At 41.3% G+C, this 20,421-nt stretch overlaps 2 protein-coding genes across 6 annotated transcripts in view; both read right to left on the bottom strand.

Annotated features, from left to right (window-relative positions):
• The window catches only part of LOC129839880 (zinc finger protein ZFP2-like), a 96,778-nt gene extending 91,124 nt beyond the window's left edge, over nt 1-5,654 (bottom strand). The window contains exon 1 of one of the 2 annotated variants that reach the window (XM_055907580.1): nt 4,684-5,646. In XM_055907580.1, coding sequence (XP_055763555.1) covers nt 4,684-5,335 — 652 coding nt within the window. In that variant the 5' untranslated portion in view covers nt 5,336-5,646. Of the gene's footprint in view, nt 1-4,683 lie in introns of both variants that reach the window. The other variant, XM_055907579.1, reaches the window with a different exon arrangement.
• Nucleotides 5,655-6,507: 853 nt separating this feature from the next.
• Nucleotides 6,508-20,421, bottom strand: part of LOC129839905 (zinc finger protein 664-like) — a 138,054-nt gene continuing 124,140 nt past the window's right edge. For 2 of the 4 annotated variants that reach the window (XM_055907616.1, XM_055907615.1), the window contains exon 2: nt 13,014-17,821. In XM_055907616.1, coding sequence (XP_055763591.1) covers nt 16,908-17,821 — 914 coding nt within the window. In that variant the 3' untranslated portion in view covers nt 13,014-16,907. Of the gene's footprint in view, nt 7,277-7,477; nt 7,647-8,070; nt 8,432-13,013; nt 17,822-20,421 lie in introns of those variants that run through there. The other 2 variants (XR_008757113.1, XM_055907617.1) reach the window with 2 other exon arrangements.

The following is a 20,421-nucleotide window of genomic DNA, read 5'->3' on the forward strand; positions in this document are numbered from 1 at the left end:
GTAAGGTTTAGGGGGTTTATTTAGAGTAGTTGGGTTTATGTTTAGTATAGTTGTCTAGCTGTGTCTATGTTGTGTGTAGTTGTCTAGGAAAGTCTATGGTTGCCTGAATGGGTTCCCAATTAGAGACAGCTGGTTTCTGTTGTCTCTGATTGGGAGCCATATATATATATTTTTTTTTATTATTTTTTTTTACCCCATTTTCTCCCCAATTTTCGTGGTATCCAATCGCCAGTAATTACTACCTTGTCTCATCGCTACAACTCCCGTGCGGGCTCGGGAGAGACGAAGGTCGAAAGCCATGCGTCCTCCGAAGCACAACCCAACCAGCCGTACTGCTTCTTAACACAGCGCACCTCCAACCCGGAAGCCAGCCGCACCAATGTGTCGGAGGAAACACCGTGTACCTGGCCCCCTTGACTGGCGCGCACTGCGCCCGGCCCGCCACAGGAGTCGCTGGAGCGCGATGATTGTGCGTCGCCCCGCTATGCCAATTGTGCGTCGCCCCACGGACCTCCCGGCCGCGGCCGGCTGCGGCAGAGCCTGGGCGCGAACCCAGAGACTCTGGTGGCGCAGTTAGCACTGCGATGCAGTGCCCTAGACCACTGCGCCACCCGGGAGGCCCTGGGAGCCATATTTAAGGTAGCCATAGGCTTTAGTTTGTTGTGGGTAATTGTCTATGGTGAACGTTTATAGCTTCACGGTCGTTTATTGTTTTGTTAGTTTGTAAGTGTTTTGTTTCGTTTTTCCTTCTTCACAATAAAGAGAAGATGGCTTATTTTCCACATGCTGCGTTTTGGTCCGTCTCTCCCCCACACGATCGTGACAGCTGCCAACATACAGACTCAATCTCTGGCCACTTTAATAAATGGACTTAATAAAAGGTATCACTAGTCACTTTAAATAACGCAACTTTAATAATGTTCACATATGCTACATTACTCTCATATGTATATACAGTATATGTATATACTCACATGTATATACAGTATTCTATAACATCTACTGCATCTGCCAATGACGCACGGCCATCGCTCATCCATGTATTTATATGTACATATTCTTATTCATCCGTTACATTTGTGTGTATAAGGTAGTTGTTGTGAATTTGTTAGATTACTTGTTAGATATTACTGCATTGTCGGAACTAGAAGCACAAGCATTTCGCTACAGTCGCATTAACATCTGCTAACCATGTGTATGTGACCATTAACATCCGCTAACCATGTGTATGTGACCATTAACATCCGCTAACCATGTGTATGTGACCATTAACATCCGCTAACCATGTGTATGTGACCATTAACATCTGATAACCATGTGTATGTGACCATTAACATCCGCTAACCATGTGTATGTCACCATTAACATTAACATCCGCTAACCATGTGTATGTGACCAATAACATCTGCTAACCATGTGTATGTGACCAATAACATCTGCTAACCATGTGTATGTGACCAATAACATCCGCTAACCATGTGTATGTGACCATTAACATCCGCTAACCATGTGTATGTGACCATTAACATCCGCTAACCATGTGTATGTGACCATTAACATCCGCTAACCATGTGCATGTGACCATTAACATCCGCTAACCATGTGTATGTGACCAGTAACATCCGCTAACCATGTGTATGTGACCATTAACATCTGCTAACCATGTGTATGTGACCATTAACATCCGCTAACCATGTGTATGTGACCATTAACATCCGCTAACCATGTGTATGTGACCATTAACATCCGCTAACCATGTGTATGTGACCATTAACATCCGCTAACCATGTGTATGTGACCATTAACATCTGCTAACCATGTGTATGTGACCATTAACATCTGCTGACCATGTGACCATTAACATCCGCTAACCATGTGTATGTGACCATTAACATCTGCTAACCATGTGACCATTAACATCTGCTAACCATGTGTATGTGACCAATAACATTTGATTTGCCCTGACCCCTCATTGTCTTTTGTTTGAGACCCTCCTGTCAAGGTTGAGTAAGGACTAGTCTACCTGGTTACACATATAGAAGTAGGACTAGACTACCTGGTTACACATATAGAAGTAGGACTAGTCTACCTGGTTACACATATAGAAGTAGGACTAGTCTACCTGGTTACACATATAGAAGTAGGACTAGTCTACCTGGTTACACATATAGAAGTAGGACTAGTCTACCTGGTTACACATATAGAAGTAGGACTAGTCTACCTGGTTACACATATAGAAGTAGGACTAGTCTACCTGGTTACACATATAGAAGTAGGACTAGTCTACCTGGTTACGCATATAGAAGTAGGACTAGTCTACCTGGTTACACATATAGAAGTATGACTAGTCTACCTGGTTACACATATAGAAGTAGGACTAGTCTACCTGGTTACACATATTGAAGTAGGACTAATCTACCTGGTTACACATATAGAAGTAGGACTAGTCTACATGGTTACACATATAGAAGTAGGACTAGTCTACCTGGTTACACATATAGAAGTAGGACTAGTCTACCTGGTTACACATATAGAAGTAGAACTAGTCTACCTGATTACGCATATAGAAGTAGGACTAGTCTACCTGACTACACATATAGAAGTAGGACTAGTCTACCTGTCCTGAGCACAAATGTAGGCCTATAAATGTGCCCATTTGGGGATGTCTGATAGTATTTCTGATTGTCTTAACGCTGCACCTCTAATGAGTTGTGGAGCTTCTCAAAGCACATTTCTCTTCACCTCTAACAGCATATAAACAAAGTCTAATCAAAATCAATTGCAAATGAGAATAACTCCTCAAAGTATTTGAAAAACATTTCCAGCTCTCGCCCTTTCGATAACCACTCGGCACAAAAGGGAAAAACGTAATGCGCTGATCCAGTGGAAATGTCAAAACACCTGATTACTTCTTATCCCTTTCACAAATAGCCTACAGCTGTGTCGGTCGAGAACTCACAGGCATGGGAAACTGAGGGCCCAGAATATTTTATACAATGTTTCAAGTTCGTTATAGACAGGCCATGTGATTTATAGGACAGTTATTTGCAATGTTTTTATTTGTTATGTAGGCTAGTTTTTACATAATTGGCAATGGCAATGAAAGTTACTTTTAGATTTGTATCATTTTCATTTAGATAGAATGTAGATTAATCACAGACAATGATTTTGAGATACTATTATAAATTAAATGAAACTGTTCCAGTAAAATGTGAATATGAAAATCATAACCGGCACCAGATCAGTAGAAATGGTAAGATAGATTTGCACTCCAAATGTAGGTTGCCGACTGCTTGTGTAGCCGATTACCAGCAACGTCAGAATTTATGAAGGCCAGCAGGAGGAGGTGGATCGGGAAGAGTTTATTCTCTTCTGGTTGGGCTATATTGATGTAATGGCATGAAAATAAATGCTGAATATTATACAATGACTTATCAACAGCTCTAACAATTTCCTGTGGGGGTCAAATTGGTAATTCTAGAAAATATATATTCTAATTCTACACTGGTAATTCTAGAATATACTATATAGCCTAGAAACCTGGTTAAACTATCATTATGACATCATGGATGAATTCTAGAATATACTATATATCCTAGAAACCTGGTTAAACTATCACTATGACATCATGGATGAATTCTAGAATATACTATATATCCTAGAAACCTGGTTAAACTATCATTATGCCATCATGGATGAATTCTAGAATGTACTATATATCCTAGAAACCTGGTTAAACTATCATTATGACATCATGGATGAATTCTAGAATATACTATATATCCTAGAAACCTGGTTAAACTATCATTATGACATCATGGATGAATTCTAGAATATACTATATATCCTAGAAACCTGGTTAAACTATCATTATGACATCATGGATGAATTCTAGAATATACTATATAGAAATAATATATGAACTTAGCTCATGAGGCATGTGTTGTGTTCTTCAAGAAACAATGGCTAAAAATAAATAATAAAAAAAATCTAAATATGGATGTGGTAATTTCAGATTTCCCCTTTAACACCACACATCCTTCCAGTTCTCTGCTGCCAGTGACTGGAACGAATTTCAAAAATCGCTGAAGCTGGAGACTTATATTTCCCTCACCAACTTTAAACATCAGCTATCTGAGCAGCTAACCGATCGCTGCAGCTGTACATAGTCCTCTGTAAATAGCCCACCCAATCTACCTACCTCATCCCCAAACTGTTTTATTTACTTTTCTGCTCTTTTGCACACCAGTATCTCTACTTGCACATCATCATCTGCTCATTTATCCCTCCAGTGTTAATCTGCTAAATTGTAATTCTTCGCTACTATGGCCTATTTATAGCCTACCTCCTCATGCCTTTTGCACACACTATATATAGACTTTTTTTCTACTGTCATTGACTTGCTTATTGTGTTATTGGCTTGTTTATTGTATGATATTCCATGTGTAACTCTGTGTTGTTGTCTGTGTCACACTGCTTTGCTTTATCTTGGCCAGGTCGCAGTTGTAAATGAGAACTTGTTCTCAACTGGCCTACCTGGTTAAACTATCATTATGACATCATGGCCAACTGGTTAAACTATCATTATGACATCATGGTCGCCTGGTTAAATAAAGGTTATATAAAAAAACATCAGTTCAACAACCGCAGAGTTTGTGCCTCTATATTTAAGACAGTACTTACTAGTGTTAATCAGGGAACGGTTTCTCAAAACCATCTTATGGCTAAGTTCATCCTTAGAACCAATGGATGCCATAAGATGCGTTTGGGAAACCGGGCCCAGATATCCAGTTGTCTCCTCCTCCTTTTTCGATGTGACAGTCATCTCCCACTCCTCCTCTTTCACCCCAAAAGCTGCATCCTCTTCTTCTTTTACTGTAAAATCCTCTTCCTCTTTGAACGCGTCTTCCTCTTCTTTCACTGAAACGTCTTTCTCTTCTTTCACTGTAACAGTCTCATCCTCTACTTCTTGTTTAACTGTAACAGCCTCACCCAGGGCCGTTTGGGAAACAGGGCCCAGATATCCAGTTTCCTCCCCCTCCTTTTTCGATGTGACAGTCATCTCCCCCTCCTCCTCTTTCACCCCAAAAGCTGCATCCTCCTCTTTCTCTTCTTCCTCTTTTACTGTAAAATCCTCCCCCTCTTTCACTCTGAACGCGTCTTCCTCTTCTTTCACTGTAACGTCTATCTCTTCTTTTTTCACAGTAACAGCCTCACCCTCTACTTCTTGTTTTACTGTGATTACCTCCTCTTCCTTCTCCTCTGTGATGAGAGCTTCTTTCTCCGTCCAGCAGTCCTCCTCTTCATTAACAAGAGAGTAGCTTAGTGACCTCATGGTTGGATATGTTAGCTAGCTAGGCTAATGCTAACTTAACCAGCCCGCTAGATGAATAATAAAAACAATACCGTAAATATGAAATGAAAACGGATAACTAACTAGGCGACAGAAGTGGTTTTAAAATACAGTGGCAAATATACACTAAAGCGTCTAAAGAGCTTTATTTGTTCGTATATTTTGGCTAGCAAGCTACCGAGGTGTCTGACGAACTGTTGCTGCTGTTGAAAGAAGCGTTCCGTCTACTAGATTAGACGTCACAGTAGCAGCATTGCCTTAAAGTCGCAGACCGCTATATGCTGACTGGAGTGGGTAACGCAGTTGAGTAAAATGTATATTTTATTTTCAGACAAAAAGTTAAAGGGTAGGAATCAGGGACGTCACTAGAACTAAAATATTAATTAGCCCCCCCCTAAATAAATCAATATCAGTCAATACATTTTTTCTGTGATTTCTTATTTTCGTCAAACGTTCCATCGTGTCTTACACTTCTTACCGGGCCGGCACTAGGACCGGGGGAGGCTGCTGCTGCGCTAGTGACTGTTAAGACTTTCTTCAGCAAATATATACTAGGAGAGAGGGGAACCCCTACACAGAACTGAACTGAATCAAAGATGGCGGACAGAAATACTAGGAGAGAGGGGTACCCCTACACAGAACTGAACTGGATCAAAGATGGCGGACAGAAATACTAGGAGAGAGGGGTACGCTTACACAGAACTGAACTGGATCAAAGATGGCGGACAGAAATACTAGGAGAGAGGGGTACGCTTACACAGAACTGAATCAAAGATGGAGGACAGAAATACTAGGAGAGAGGGGTACCCCTACACTGAACTGAATCAAAGATGGCGGACAGAAATACTAGGAGAGAGGGGTACCCCTACACAGAACTGAACTGGATCAAAGATGGCGGACAGAAATACTAGAATGGAAGCAAATGTAAGGGATTATAACGTCATAACTAATCATGCAAAAAACATGTACAGTTGACAGGAATGTTAGTTAAGGTAGAGACAGACTATTCTGCATTTTTTTATCATAAAGTTAATTTATGAAAATCGCGATTTGGCAAGCTAGCTGACTAGCTAACATTAGCCAGCTAGCTGGCTAGCTTTATGGGTGTTGTGACATGAGTATGAAATTGTAATTCTGGTTGTTTTATAATGAAGTGTCTTACTATTCTCCATGGTTGGCCCTCTTGCCTATTCTTTGAAGGTGGAAGGAGACACAGTTCTATACACCTGAGCCTGCTTACTGCACAACACAATCCATCAATCAGATTGATACATGAGTGTGTAGGTGTGGGTTATAGGGTGTCTAATTGTTCTACATTTTTTCAATTTGGGTGATTTAAATCAGCCTGTTTTATTTTTGCACAGACATCACACCCTTACCTAAACAGCACCCTCACCTGAGAAGTAGAAATCAAAGGGAGAGAAACTGTGAATTGAATAACTGCAGTTGACATAGCTAAGTAAATGGAAGAATACTCCTATTGCAATGTGAATGGCTCTTAAAAGAGCCTTTGGTTGTGCATAGTGTAGTCTATGGTGTTGCCAGGGAACAGCACCCTCTTAAACGAGCCTTTGGTTGTGCATAGTGTAGTCTATGGTGTTGCCAGGGAACAGCACCCTCTTTGAAGAAGTAGGAGGTGAAGATCTCCTGCACACGGATTGCCTCTCTTGCTGCGTTGTTGGACCCCATCCTTGAAACATCCTGCAGAGCAGCAGACTCCTCCTCTGGGACACGGCGGCGAGCTGCAGATCCCCTCCTGGTCCTCGTGTCCATCCTCATGAAGTTACGCAGGACACAGGTAGCCTTCACACATCTGAATTCCTCCAGGAGGCAGTCCCAGATGACCCTGGTCACCCAACCTTGCAGTGCCCTACACGGTAACTGTAGGCAATCGTTTTGAAGGAATCTCCAGTTACAAGGTATCTGTAGGAATATGGAAGACAATGTAATTATTAGACTTTTACATCAACAGGTCATTGTGGATTACTAAAGTATAATATCCCTGATAAAAAAATCATGATAACATTGGATTGATAGATGCATGGGCACACATATGTGCATGTGTAGCATGTGACAATAACAGGATCATATCAAGGATGGCATCACAAATGAATACATAAATACCACTTGAAGCTTGATGATGAGTTGATCATTTGAATCAGCTGTGCAGTGCTGAGGCAAAAACAACAATGTGCCTCTTTGAGTCCCCAGGACTGAGAACCACTGCTCTTCATTGGGACCTCTTTATATGTAGACTGGCTTTCATAGCGCTCTTTATCTGAGGACAGAAAACCTCACAAGAAACAGACTTCATTATAGTCAAATTACACCACACTGAATATTATGTTACTATTATCTCCGTCCTCACTTCTAGGGACAGGAACTACACAAAAGTACCTGCCCTATCCAGAATAGCCTCCTCTCTCACTGACAGTTGGGGCTGCTATCCTTTCACCCTCCATGGCTGTTAGCTAGATACCTACAAATGCATTTGGAGTTGTTTTTTTACAGTGATAAATAGATAGCTAGCTAATATGAAGCTAGGTAGCTGGTGATATTTAATTCACTTAGCTATCTATACAGTATTTGAAGTTGGTTAGATAGCTAGCTAGCCAACTAGCTAGCTCATTTAGCAGCTCATTTGAGTTAGCCTGCACTGTAGCTAGTTAGCTAATAATACATCGTTGTTTTTACATTTTCAAAATCTATTTACTTACTTGAATAGGTTCTCCCAGCCATGTGGACAACTGGAAACAGGGCAGCAAAGTTTGTCCCCAGAGCGTTTTAGAGGATATTACTATTGAACTATGTACCCATTTAATAACCAGACCTTCATACAAACTTGCTCTGGTCTGAATTCTTGACGGAGTCACAACGGGCGGCCTAAGCGGCACACAGCAATTTACCGCTATTTATCTAGTGTACATTCACCCTCAGTCACCTTGTCCTAGAGAGATTTACATGGTTATCAAAACGTCACACCAGGGTGAGCCTAAACAAAACACAGCCCTGTGGGGAAAATGAATGGTGGAAAAACGATGTGAACCATTTCCCTGTTTGACCTGTAGTTGTTATGGATATTATGACTCTACAGCGCCCCACAGTGGACGGGTCACAATATGTTCCATTGATAAAGCAGACTTAATTTAACCTCCATGACGGGTCACAGTATGTTCCATTGATAAAGCAGACTTTATTTAGCCTCCATGACGGGTCACAATATGTTCCATTGATAAAGCAGACTTTATTTAACCTCCATGACATCTTGTTTTTACATGACGTTGTAGATTGCAGCGGTATATAGTATGTATTTAGGATGTTTTCAGCGTGTTTTTAACCCTTTCAGACAATGGATTAATCGCAATTTTAAAAAACAGTACACTAACATTACATTAAGTAAACTCAATTTTGACAGCCCAAACAAAAACACACATTCTCAGTCAAAAACACAAGTCAGAACACAGCCTCTCTATTCTCTCATGTGTTTTCAGGTACTCTGACTGGGAAAATGTCTTTCCACAATGAGAGCAGTGGTATGTCTTCTTCTCCTGTGTATTTGTATATATTGTTTCATGCTCTTTCAGGTACCTTAACCGGGTAAATCTCTTTCCACACTGGGAGCAGCGGTACATCTTCTTGTGTTCTCTCATGCTGGTTCAGGTTTCCTAATTGGGAACATTGGAAAGGCTTTTTTCCTGTGTGTGTCTCTTATGTGTTTTCAGTCTCCCTAACTGAGTACAACTCTTTCCACACTGGGAGCAGTGATGTCGTCCTGCTGGTTTGGACGTTTCTGAGTCTGGTTCCCCTGAAGGACTCTTCCTGCTGTCAGAAGGAAAGTCTGGTCTCTCTCCTGTCAAAGACAAACAGATTATTTAATTAAACAGACTTGAATGAAACCTCCACATGATAAAACTTCCTATGACGTTTAATCTAGACTAGATCCCTCAATAACCTGAAGTCAGTTTTCACAAGTATTATAAAACCGACTTCAAAATGCAGGTCTCTGTGTGCTTCTTAGGATGTCCAGGCAGGTAATTCACTTCTAACTTAAGTCTTGCAGGTGTTGACATGGTTTGACACATCTGCCAGGTGATTCACTTCTAACTTAAGTCTAGCAGGTGTTGACATGGTTTGATCTGCCAGGTGATTCACTTCTAACTTAAGTCTAGCAGGTGTTGACATGGTTTGATCTGCCAGGTGATTCACTTCTAACTTAAGTCTTGCAGGTGTTGACATGGTTTGATCTGCCAGGGGATCCACTTCTACCTTAAGTCTAGCAGGTGTTGACATGGTTTGATCTGCCAGGTGATTCACTTCTACCTTAAGTCTAGCAGGTGTTGACATGGTTTGATCTGCCAGGTGATTAACTTCTACCTTAAGTCTAGCAGGTGTTGACATGGTTTGATCTGCCAGGTGATTCACTTCTACCTTAAGTCTAGCAGGTGTTGACATGGTTTGATCGGCCAGGTGATTCACTTCTACCTTAAGTCTAGCAGGTGTTGACATGGTTTGATCTGCCAGGTGATTCACTTCTAACTTAAGTCTAGCAGGTGTTGACATGGTTTGATCTGCCAGGTGATTCACTTCTACCTTAAGTCTAGCAGGTGTTGACATGGTTTGATCTGCCAGGTGATTCACTTCTACCTTAAGTCTAGCAGGTGTTGACATGGTTTGATCTGCCAGGTGATTCACTTCTACCTTAAGTCTAGCAGGTGTTGACATGGTTTGATCTGCCAGGTGATTCACTTCTACCTTAAGTCTAGCAGGTGTTGACATGGTTTGATCTGCCAGGTGATTCACTTCTACCTTAAGTCTAGCAGGTGTTGACATGGTTTGATCTGCCAGGGGATCCACTTCTACCTTAAGTCTAGCAGGTGTTGACATGGTTTGATCTGCCAGGGGATCCACTTCTACCTTAAGTCTTGCAGGTGTTGACATGGTTTTATCTGCCAGGGGATCCACTTCTACCTTAAGTCTTGCAGGTGTTGACATGGTTTGATCTGCCAGGGGATCTAAAATCAGTACCAGCGTATTATTATCACTTTCTTGTACTTTTACCCCTTTTTCATGAAATCCAATTGCAGATCCCCTACGGACTCGGGGGAGAGGCGAAGGTCGAGAGCCATGCATCCTCCGAAACACGACCCTGCCAAGCCACACTGCACTTCTTGACACACTGCTCGCTTAACCCCAATGTGTCGGAGGAAACACCGTCCAGCTGGCGACCGAAGTCAGCGTGCATGCGCCTGGCTGCCACAAGGAGTCGCTAGAGCGCGATGGGACAAGGACATCCCCCGGCCAAACCCTCCCCTAACCTGGACAATGCTGGGACAATTGTGCGCCGCCCCTATGAGACTCCCGAGGCGGTTGTGATACAGCCTGGATAAGAACCAGGGATTGTAGTGACGCCTCTTGCACTGAGATGCAGTGGTTTAGGCCACTTGCAGTGGCTTACTGCCCCACTTGGGAGGCTTAAATAATTATATTCCGGAGTCTGACATCGTTCTGATATTTCTTCATTTCTAAGCGGCATCTAGTCCATCTGCTGACAGGACGCAGTTCAGTAAAATGTATAAATATTTTTCTGACAAAAAGTTAAAGGGTAGGAAGCATGAGTTTTTACTCACCAGTGTAACAACACAGTGTGCTTAAAGACTTAGTAACTTAGTAACCTCTGGGTAACCCTGCTGTCTGAAACACTCATCCAGACATTCCTCTGGGTAACCCCGCTGTCTGAAACACTCATCCAGACATTCCTCTGGGTAACCCCGCTGTCTGAAACACTCATCCAGACATTCCTCTGGGTAACCCCGCTGTCTGTAACACTCATCCAGACAGTCGGCTTGTTTGTCATAGTCACTCGGTGTACTACAAATCCTGTGTATGCAACTTTATTGGCTGATGGGGAGGATATTTTTTAGGGGTGTAGGGTGGAAGCTGTCTCTGCGTAACAGGGAATTCCTGTCCGTCGGCTTCCTGTACAGGTCTGTGCTAAATCCACACCCCTCCCTCTTAGTCAAAATGTCCAGATAACTTGTTTCATGCGCATCAAAGGTGAGGGTGAATTTCAGATGTTCACTGCTTGTATTGATGAAGGAGTGGAATCGATGAAGTTCCTCTGCTGTCCCCTGGAATAGAAGGAACACGTCATCAATGAAGACTTTTTCAGAGCCTGATGAGGTGCTAGAATGGATTGTTAGGGCTGACGATCACGTTCTTCTCTAACAACCCCACATACAGATTGGCATAATTAGATGCTATTTTTTTTAAACTACAATGACCATAATGACCTGAGCGCCTACTTGTCTTTGTGTTTCTTTTACACCTGCTATGTAAAAGAGACCGAAGAATGTGTAACAGTATAGCTTCCGTCCCTCTCCTTGCCCCTACCTGGATTCGAACCAGGGACCCTCTGCACACATCAACAACTGACACCTACGAACCATCGTTACCATCGCTATTAGCGCGCACCCCGCTAACTAGCTAGCCATTTCACATCGGTTACAAATGCACAATGGTCAATGCTATCTGGGATTCAATGCTATCTGGGACATCCCTACCCTAAACCCTAACCTTAACCCCTAACTTAACCATTTAAAATGTCAACTTCAATGGGCTAGGGAAGTCCCCAGGATGTATCTCTACCTGGAAATACATGATCTAAGTGATTGATAGTTGGTATTCAGCAGTCATAAAGCCTTATTTACTTTAATTAACTACTGAAATAGTGATTTTGTCAGACAGCATAGACAGCAGCTCTAAACGTTATTGACTGACTGATCCATTCATCCTTCCATCCCTCCTCAGCCTTCCTCTCCTCTGAAGACCTAGTGAGGGTGGAGCTCAGTCAGAGAGCTGTTGAGGGACTGGTTAGGAAGAACACTTCTACAGAGAGGTGAGAGGTCACACATGGTGTAGATGGTAAATATTTATGTCCCCTTAGCAGTTCATCACGTAATATGTTCCATCATCTATGTTTATTTACATTAGTGCAAATTGTCCACTGATATTGGTGTAATTTCTCACCCCTTTTGGCTGTATGAAAGTTAATTTCCCATTCACCCCACCCCTTTACTTTGCTTATTTATATTCAGTGGCATGAGTGCATCCAGACTGTCAAAGGCCCATCCTGGTAGATCTGAACCTAATTCAGCTAGGAGTGATCGGATGACAGATTTCACATTTAGGTGCCAGGTGTAACCGAGGCCATAGATGCTCCATATCCATTACTTTTAATGTTTTATATAATATGTCTAAATGTGTTTCTGTGTTACAGGGGCAGTCAAGAAATGGAACGGCAAGGCCACAGATCATGACATAAGCAGAGCTGAGGGAGACCACCTCAAGTCCCTGGTAGAGCCGGGGGTGGTGTTTACCACCACCAGCAGAGCTGTGGGAGACCACCTCAAGCCCCTGGTAGAGCCGGGGGTGGTGTTTACCACTCCACCAGCAGATGTGTGGGAGACCACCTCAAGCCCCTGGTAGAGCCGGGGGTGGTGTTTACCTCTGGTGTAATGTCAGCTGGCTAGATTGACCAAAACTCTTACCACATTGATCACAGCTATACGGTTTCTCTCCTGTGTGTGTTCTCTGGTGCCCCTTCAGCAGGCTGGAAAAGTGATGCTGTTTTTCATACTAAGATGGACCAAGAGTCTGTTGATATTTTCAAATCAAGCTTTATTTATACAGCACATGTCAGACATGGATATAGCACAATGGCTTCACAGGAAAAAACTAAGAAAATAAACAGAAGTATTTAGTACACAACAAACATAACAGGATAAAAAACAGAAGAATAACAACTGAATTAAGGAAACGACTGATTAAAATATAAAAAATATGATGCTATATCCAACACAACCCAAAATACAAACTTGTTTTTTAGGAGGGGCTCTGAAAGACACTATGGGGGTGTCCACTGAAAGTTGACTAGTAACAACAACTGGGACATAAAAGACACCCACCATGAGACCCACTAAATCTGCCCAAGAAGAGGAAAACAAAAGAAAAACCCACACAAAACTTAAAGACAGGAAGCAAACAAAAAAGGTGGAGCAACTAAAGGTGTTGACTCTCCACATCTATCAAGACAACTGGAGCACTGGGCCAGACACTCTTAAATAGAACCTGGACCAGCTCGGGTGAAACACCTTCCCACTAACAAGATGGACAAGCCAGCACAGGTGTAACACATACTGACTAACGAGGTGACACCAATCAGTGCTCCCAAGACACATTCAGTTGAATGCATTCAGTTGTACAATCAATCAAATGTATTTATAAAGCCCTTCTTACATCAGCTGATGTCACAGAGTGCTGTACAGAAACCCAGCCTAAAACCCCAAACAGCAAGCAATGCAGGTGTAGAAGCACGGTGACTAGGAAAAACTCCCTAGAAAGACAAGAACCTAGGAAGAAACCTAGAGAGGAATCAGGCTCTGAGGGGTGGCCAGTCCTCTTATGGCTGTGCCGAGTGGAGATTATAACAGAACATGGCCAAGATGTTCAAATGTTCATAGATGACCAGCAGGGTCAAATATTAATAAACACAGTGGTTGTTGAGGGTGTAACAGGTCAGCACCTCAGGAGTAAATGTCAGTTGGCTTTTCATAGCCAATCATTCAGAGTATCTCTACAACTTCCATTTCACATAATCAATTACAATGCTTCACCTTCTACAATATAAACATAGTGTCTACTGGCTGTCAACAATTAAAAACAAGAAAAAACACGTATTTCTAAATAATAATATACAACCGTATTATTTTTCTCTCCTTTTTCATTCTATAGAATCCTAGAACTCACTATCTTCTAGAACTCTCATCTTCCTAAAACTCACTATCTTCTAGAACTCTCATCTTCCTAAACCTCACTAGCTTCTAGAACTCTCGTCTTCCTAAAACCCACTAGCTTCTAGCTTCTTCTCCTCACTGTGGAGCTTCTCTCTCTTTTCAGGGTTCACTCAATAAGCATGTTGTTGCATATAAAGTCCCCAATGTCATGCTCTAGTACATTTGGGAGTACATCTGAGAATGAACCCTGATATTATAAAAGCAATATAAATGTACCCAAAATGACAAGTTGGTTGCATGAATAACTATGATTAGTAAATGTTACATGATTGTAAATATGAAATATCAAAACCAAATATTCACCCCTTTGTTAATATGTATTGTCAATAATTAACTTAATGGTAAGGCATGGTATAATAAAAAAATATATACATTTTTTTTTGATTGCATTGTCTTATTTTCAACAACTTTTCAATTATATTGTGCTAGGTGGGATAGCCTCAATGTCAAAACACAGTTTTAACGTGTCCAAATCAATAACCAATATGCAGAAACAGTTTGGGATAAATTGAAAACCTAAACATAATGTGCTATTTACACAAACATCTGCCACAATAATCATATTTCTTTTATTTTTTTTAAACAAGCTCCTTATAAACTGCACAAGCACCAGAAACGCTGTTGTTTTGACAAGTAGCAATAAATCACTGATATCGATTAGGGGGGGAAATCAGGTTGTACTTGCTGTTGAAACTAACAACTAAAAAAACACGTGGAAATGGGAGATATATTTTACCTCACTGGTTAGAGGACAACCTGCAGAAGACAGTCAGCTACATTTTGCAGTGATGCATTTAAATGTAGGGGTCACTAAACAAAGGAACACAACACTTATTTGTCATCACTCAACGATATCATGTTGAAATCAATTGTGTGACAGAAGGGAGATGAGGTTGCACGTCCTGTTAAAACTAACAGCTCAAAAACCACACGGAATCTGGGAATAATGTGTACATCACTGGTTAGAGGACAACTAGTTTTTTGTTAGTCACTTTCTGATAAATCTCATAAATAGTCATCTTCCAATTCAGAGCCTGGATTTTCCCCCTGAGGCTAATATCCATATCATGTTGAAATCAATAGAACAGGGGACAAACATTTAGGGTTCTACATTGTGACATCATTAACCTGTTTGGGGTGCAAGCCCGACCTCGGACCGAAAATGACACCCCTGCAGGGCGCGAAATTCAAAATCTATTTTTTAAAAATATTTAACTTTTACACATTAACAAGTCCAATACAGCATTTGAAAGATAAACATCTTGTCAATCCAGCCAACATGTCCGATTTTTTAAATGTTTTACAGAGAAAACACCACATATATTTATGTTAGCTCACCACCAAATACAAAAGTGGACAGACACGTATGAATTATGATTATGAAGTATGAATTATGATTGAAGTAGCATGCACAACCAACCGAAATAAACTAAAACCAACCTAAAGAGCCCAGAAAAAACGACCTCAGATGACAGTCATATAACATGTTACACAATAAATCTATGTTTTGTTCATAAAAAGTGCATATTTTAGCTATAAATCAGTTTTACATTGATGCTACCCAAAAATGCTAATACATAGCTACAGTCTGAATCCAGCCGGGAGTAGCCAGAGAAAATACATACACCAACGTCGGCTACTAATTACACCTCATAAAAAACATATGGTGGATAACTAATGAAAGACAGATATCGTGTGAATAAAGCCAACATTTCCGATTTTTGAAGTGTTTTACAGCGAAAACACAATATATCGTTATATTAGCTAACATCATAAGCTAGCATAAGGCAGCATTGATTCTAGTCAAGCGCTAGCCTAGCACAGTTAGCAGAGTTAGCATTCAACAGTTCGACATATATATGAAAAAGCATCCCAAATTGGGTCTTATCTTTCTTGATACTCCATCAGAATGTTGTAACGGGGTCCAATGTCCAGTAGAGTCTTTAGTTGGGTTCCAGAACGAATTATTTCCCTCTTTGGTTAGCTAGCACGATAGCATTGCTGCGCTAGAAAGCGTTTCTTCAAAAAATTCTTCCGTCGTTTCACATCTAAAGTCCAGAATAAATTGCAATAATATAATTAAAGTATATTGAAAAAACATACTTTAGGATGATTTTGTGACATGTATCAAATAATATCGTAGTCAGGCATCATATTCAACGTTATCTACCTTGTTCCAGAAGCTGAGACCAAATTATCCTTCGCGCCCGGATTTTTTTTTTTAACTGCGCAGGTCTCACAAGAAGTTGTGTTATTCAGTCCAGGGACGAGATATTCGACTCCTTTCAATTCTCACTTCCGCATTACAGTCTGACAAACGCCTGTGACGTGTCTCTATCGTCCCAAGTCAAATGGCCTTTTATAGAGAAGGTCTTAAAGAGACACATCGCATTTTGGAAAACTCAATTCGGCTGGGAAAATGGCTGTAAAAATATTTCTGTTCGACTTAGAGAAACAATTCAAACCTTTTTAGAAACTACAGACTGTTATCTATCCAACAGTAGTAAATATATGCATATTGGAAAATAAAAAGTTTCTTAGGAGGCCGTTTGAAAATGTGCACACATTTTCCAGTTTTTTCAATATTCAGCGTGCAGCCATAACAGGTTTAAAATACTCCTCCTACAATGTTTAAACATTCTACATTGTGACATTATTTCATTGATATCATGAAACAACTCCTTGATGTATTTTATGTTTAATCAGAGATCTGAGATACAGGGGAAGGGAAGTATCCCTTCCCCTGTGTGTGTCCACTTGTGTATATTCAGGCTGTTTTGCTGAGTAAAACTCTTCCCACATCGATCACAGCTATAAGATTTCTCTCCTGTGTGTGTTCTAAGGTGTATAGTTAGATAACTAGAAGTAGTAAAACTCTTCCCACATTGATCACATAACGGATTCTCTCCGGTGTGTGTTCTCTGGTGTACTGTCAGATAGTTAGAAGTACTAAAACTCCTCCCACATTGATTACAGCTATATGGTTTCTCTCCCGTGTGTGTTCTCTGGTGCACTGTCAGTTGGCCAGATTGACAATAACTCTTCCCACATTGATCACAGCTATAAGGTTTCTCTCCTGTGTGTGTTCTCTGGTGTATTGTTAGAGAGCCAAATGTAGAAAAACTCTTCCTACATTGATCACAGCTATATGGTTTCTCTCCTGTGTGTATTCTATGGTGTGCAGTCAGATTGCTAGATGTAAAATAACTCTTCCCACATTGAGCACAGCCATATGGTTTCTCTCCTGTGTGTGTTCTTTGGTGTGCAGTCAGATCGCTAGAATTAACAAAACTCTTCCCACATTGAGCACAGCCATATGGTTTCTCTCTTGTGTGAATTCTCTGATGAATTTTAATGCATGATGAGGAGGTAAATCTCTTCCCACATTGACCACAGCAATAAGGTTTCTCTCCTGTGTGGAATCTCTGATGAATTTTAATGCCTGATGAGGAGGTGAATCTCTTCCCACAGTCAGAGCAGCGGTGAGGTTTCTTTCCTGTCGATCTCTGCTGGTGTTTCTTGAGGAGTTCTGACGTGGAGAGACTCTTCTCTGCCTCGGCAGCGTCATGATGTAGTTGAGACTCCCCAGAGGATCCACGATAGTCCCGTCTCTCTCCTGTGTGAACAACAAAGTCAGACGGTTAAAGGGCCACAACAGCAGAAATCCACTGTTTATTTGAGGTAAAAGGTGATGCCCAGAGGTCTGTTAAATTATTTTACAATTGTCTTAAGACAGTCAAACCTAAGCAGTGTACCAGACGACCTTCGATCTCCAAAAAGGTCCCTTTCTGTGTTTGCTAAAATTGCAGCACGAGGGCGATGCACACACAATTTGATTGCAGAAACACCTCCCTGCTAATGAGGAAACCACTAGTTATGGATGTAATATATCTGCCTGGAGCAAAAATGGTGAGCAAAGATTTTAGTTTTCCACAATGTAGTCTGAATATTACAGCGCAAGATCAGGAGTGCTACTGAAGGAAACTCACATTAAGCTCTGTGTCTATTCACTAATTCACCACCGTGGGGGAAAACTCAGGGCAGTTCTCATAGGCTGACAGCAAAAATAGCCTCCATTTCCAGGTTGTTTATGAGTGCATTTCACATTACTTTTGGATAATAACTGTAACGCTCGTTTGAATCTCCTGCTTAATATGTTTGTGTTATTGCCGCAAATCAACTGCTTTATACTTATAAAACACTTCAACCAGTAAAATGCTCTTTAGCTAGCTTTGCCATCAGCCTGAAACTGAGGGTTTGTACATTAAGTGTTTCACAAATTGGCCCATAACTTCACCTAACAACAACATAGACCTACTGTAGGACCCATAACTTCACCTAACAATAACATAGACCTACTGTAGGACCCATAACTCCACCTAACAATAACATAGACCTACTGTAGGACCCATAACTTCACCGAACCTCAATAACTACAGACATACTAGAGCATATGTGTGTTGTACAATAGCCTATATATCAAAAAACAGTTCACCACAAATAATGAGCTAAGTATCTCTGTGTGCAAACAGACTAAAGAGACCCTACTGTAAATGTAACGGATGTGAAATGGCTAGCTAGTTAGCGGGTACGCGCTAGTAGCATTTCAATCAGTTACGTCACTTGCTCTGAGACTTAAGTAGGGTTTCCCCTTGCTCTGCAAGGGCCGCGGCCTTTGTGGAGCGATGGGTAACGATGCTTCGTGGGTGACTGTTGTTGATGTGTGCAGAGGGTCCCTGGTTCGCGCCCGTGTCGGGGCGAGGGGACGACGTAAAGTTATACTGTTACATAAATCAAGCAGACAATAACATTATACACATCAATTTGTTAGGGATGTTGGAACCAACGTGGAGCACGGCATAACTGTCTTTACCAGAGTAATGAATGAAGAAGCACTTTGGTTGTTGTTGCATGTCGTGATGTTTGTTATGTGACTGGAATTCAGAAAATGATTTCCTGGATCAGCTGATGATAGTTGAACATTTGACTTTAACTAAACAGCTACAGTATTTTTTATTTTATTTATTTTATTTAACCTTTATTTAACCAGGTAGGCAAATTGAGAACACGTTCTCATTTACAATTGCGACCTGGCCAAGATAAAGCAAAGCAGTTCGACACATACAACAACACATAGTTACACATGGAGTAAAAACAAACATATAGTCAATAATACAGTGAAAAAAAATATGTCTATATACAATGTGAGCAAGTGAGGTGAGATAAGGGAGGTGAAGGCAAACAGATATATGTATAAATAAATAAAATATAAAAAGGCCATGGAGGCGAAGTGAGTACAACACAGCAAGTAAAATAAAAACTAAAAAAACACTGGAATGGTTGGTTTGCATTGGAAGAAAGTGCAAAGTAGAGACAGAAATAATGGGGTGCAAAGGAGCAAAATAAATTAATAAATAAATACAGTAGGTAAAGAGGTAGTTGTTTGGGCTAAATTGTAGATGGGTTATGTACAGGTGCAGTAATCTATGAGCTGCTCTGACAGCTGGTGCTTAAAGCTAGTGAGGGAGATAGGTGTTTCCAGTTTCAGAGATTTTTGTAGTTCGTTCCAGTCATTGGCAGCAGAGAACTGGAAGGAGAGGCGTCCAAAGGAAGAATTGGTTTTGGGGGTGACTAGAGAGATATACCTGCTGGAGCGCGTGCTACAGGTAGGTGCTGCTATGGTGACCAGCGAGCTGAGATAAGGGGGGACTTTACCTAGCAGGGTCTTGTAGATGACCTGGAACCAGTGGGTTTGGCGACGAGTATGAAGCGAGGGCCAGCCAACGAGAGTGTACAGGTCGCAGTGGTGGGTAGTATATGGGGCTTTGGTGACAAAACGGATGGCACTGTGATAGACTGCATCCAATTTATTGAGTAGGGTTTTGGAGGCTATTTTGTAAATGACATCACCGAAGTCGAGGATTGGTAGGATGGTCAGTTTTACACGGGTATGTTTGGCAGCATGAGTAAAGGATGTTTTGTTGCGGAATAGGAAGCCAATTCTAGATTTGACTTTGGATTGGAGATGTTTGATGTGGGTCTGGAAGGAGAGTTTACAGTCTAACCAGACACCTAGGTATTTGTAGTTGTCCACATATTCTAAGTCAGAGCCGTCCAAAGTAGTGATGTTGGACAGGCGGGCAGGAGCAGGCAGCGATCGGTTGAAGAGCATGCATTTGGTTTTACTTGTATTTAAGAGCAGTTGGAGGCCACGGA

Source organism: Salvelinus fontinalis, chromosome 40 (genome assembly GCF_029448725.1).
Source record: "Salvelinus fontinalis isolate EN_2023a chromosome 40, ASM2944872v1, whole genome shotgun sequence".
Lineage (NCBI taxonomy): Eukaryota > Metazoa > Chordata > Actinopteri > Salmoniformes > Salmonidae > Salvelinus > Salvelinus fontinalis.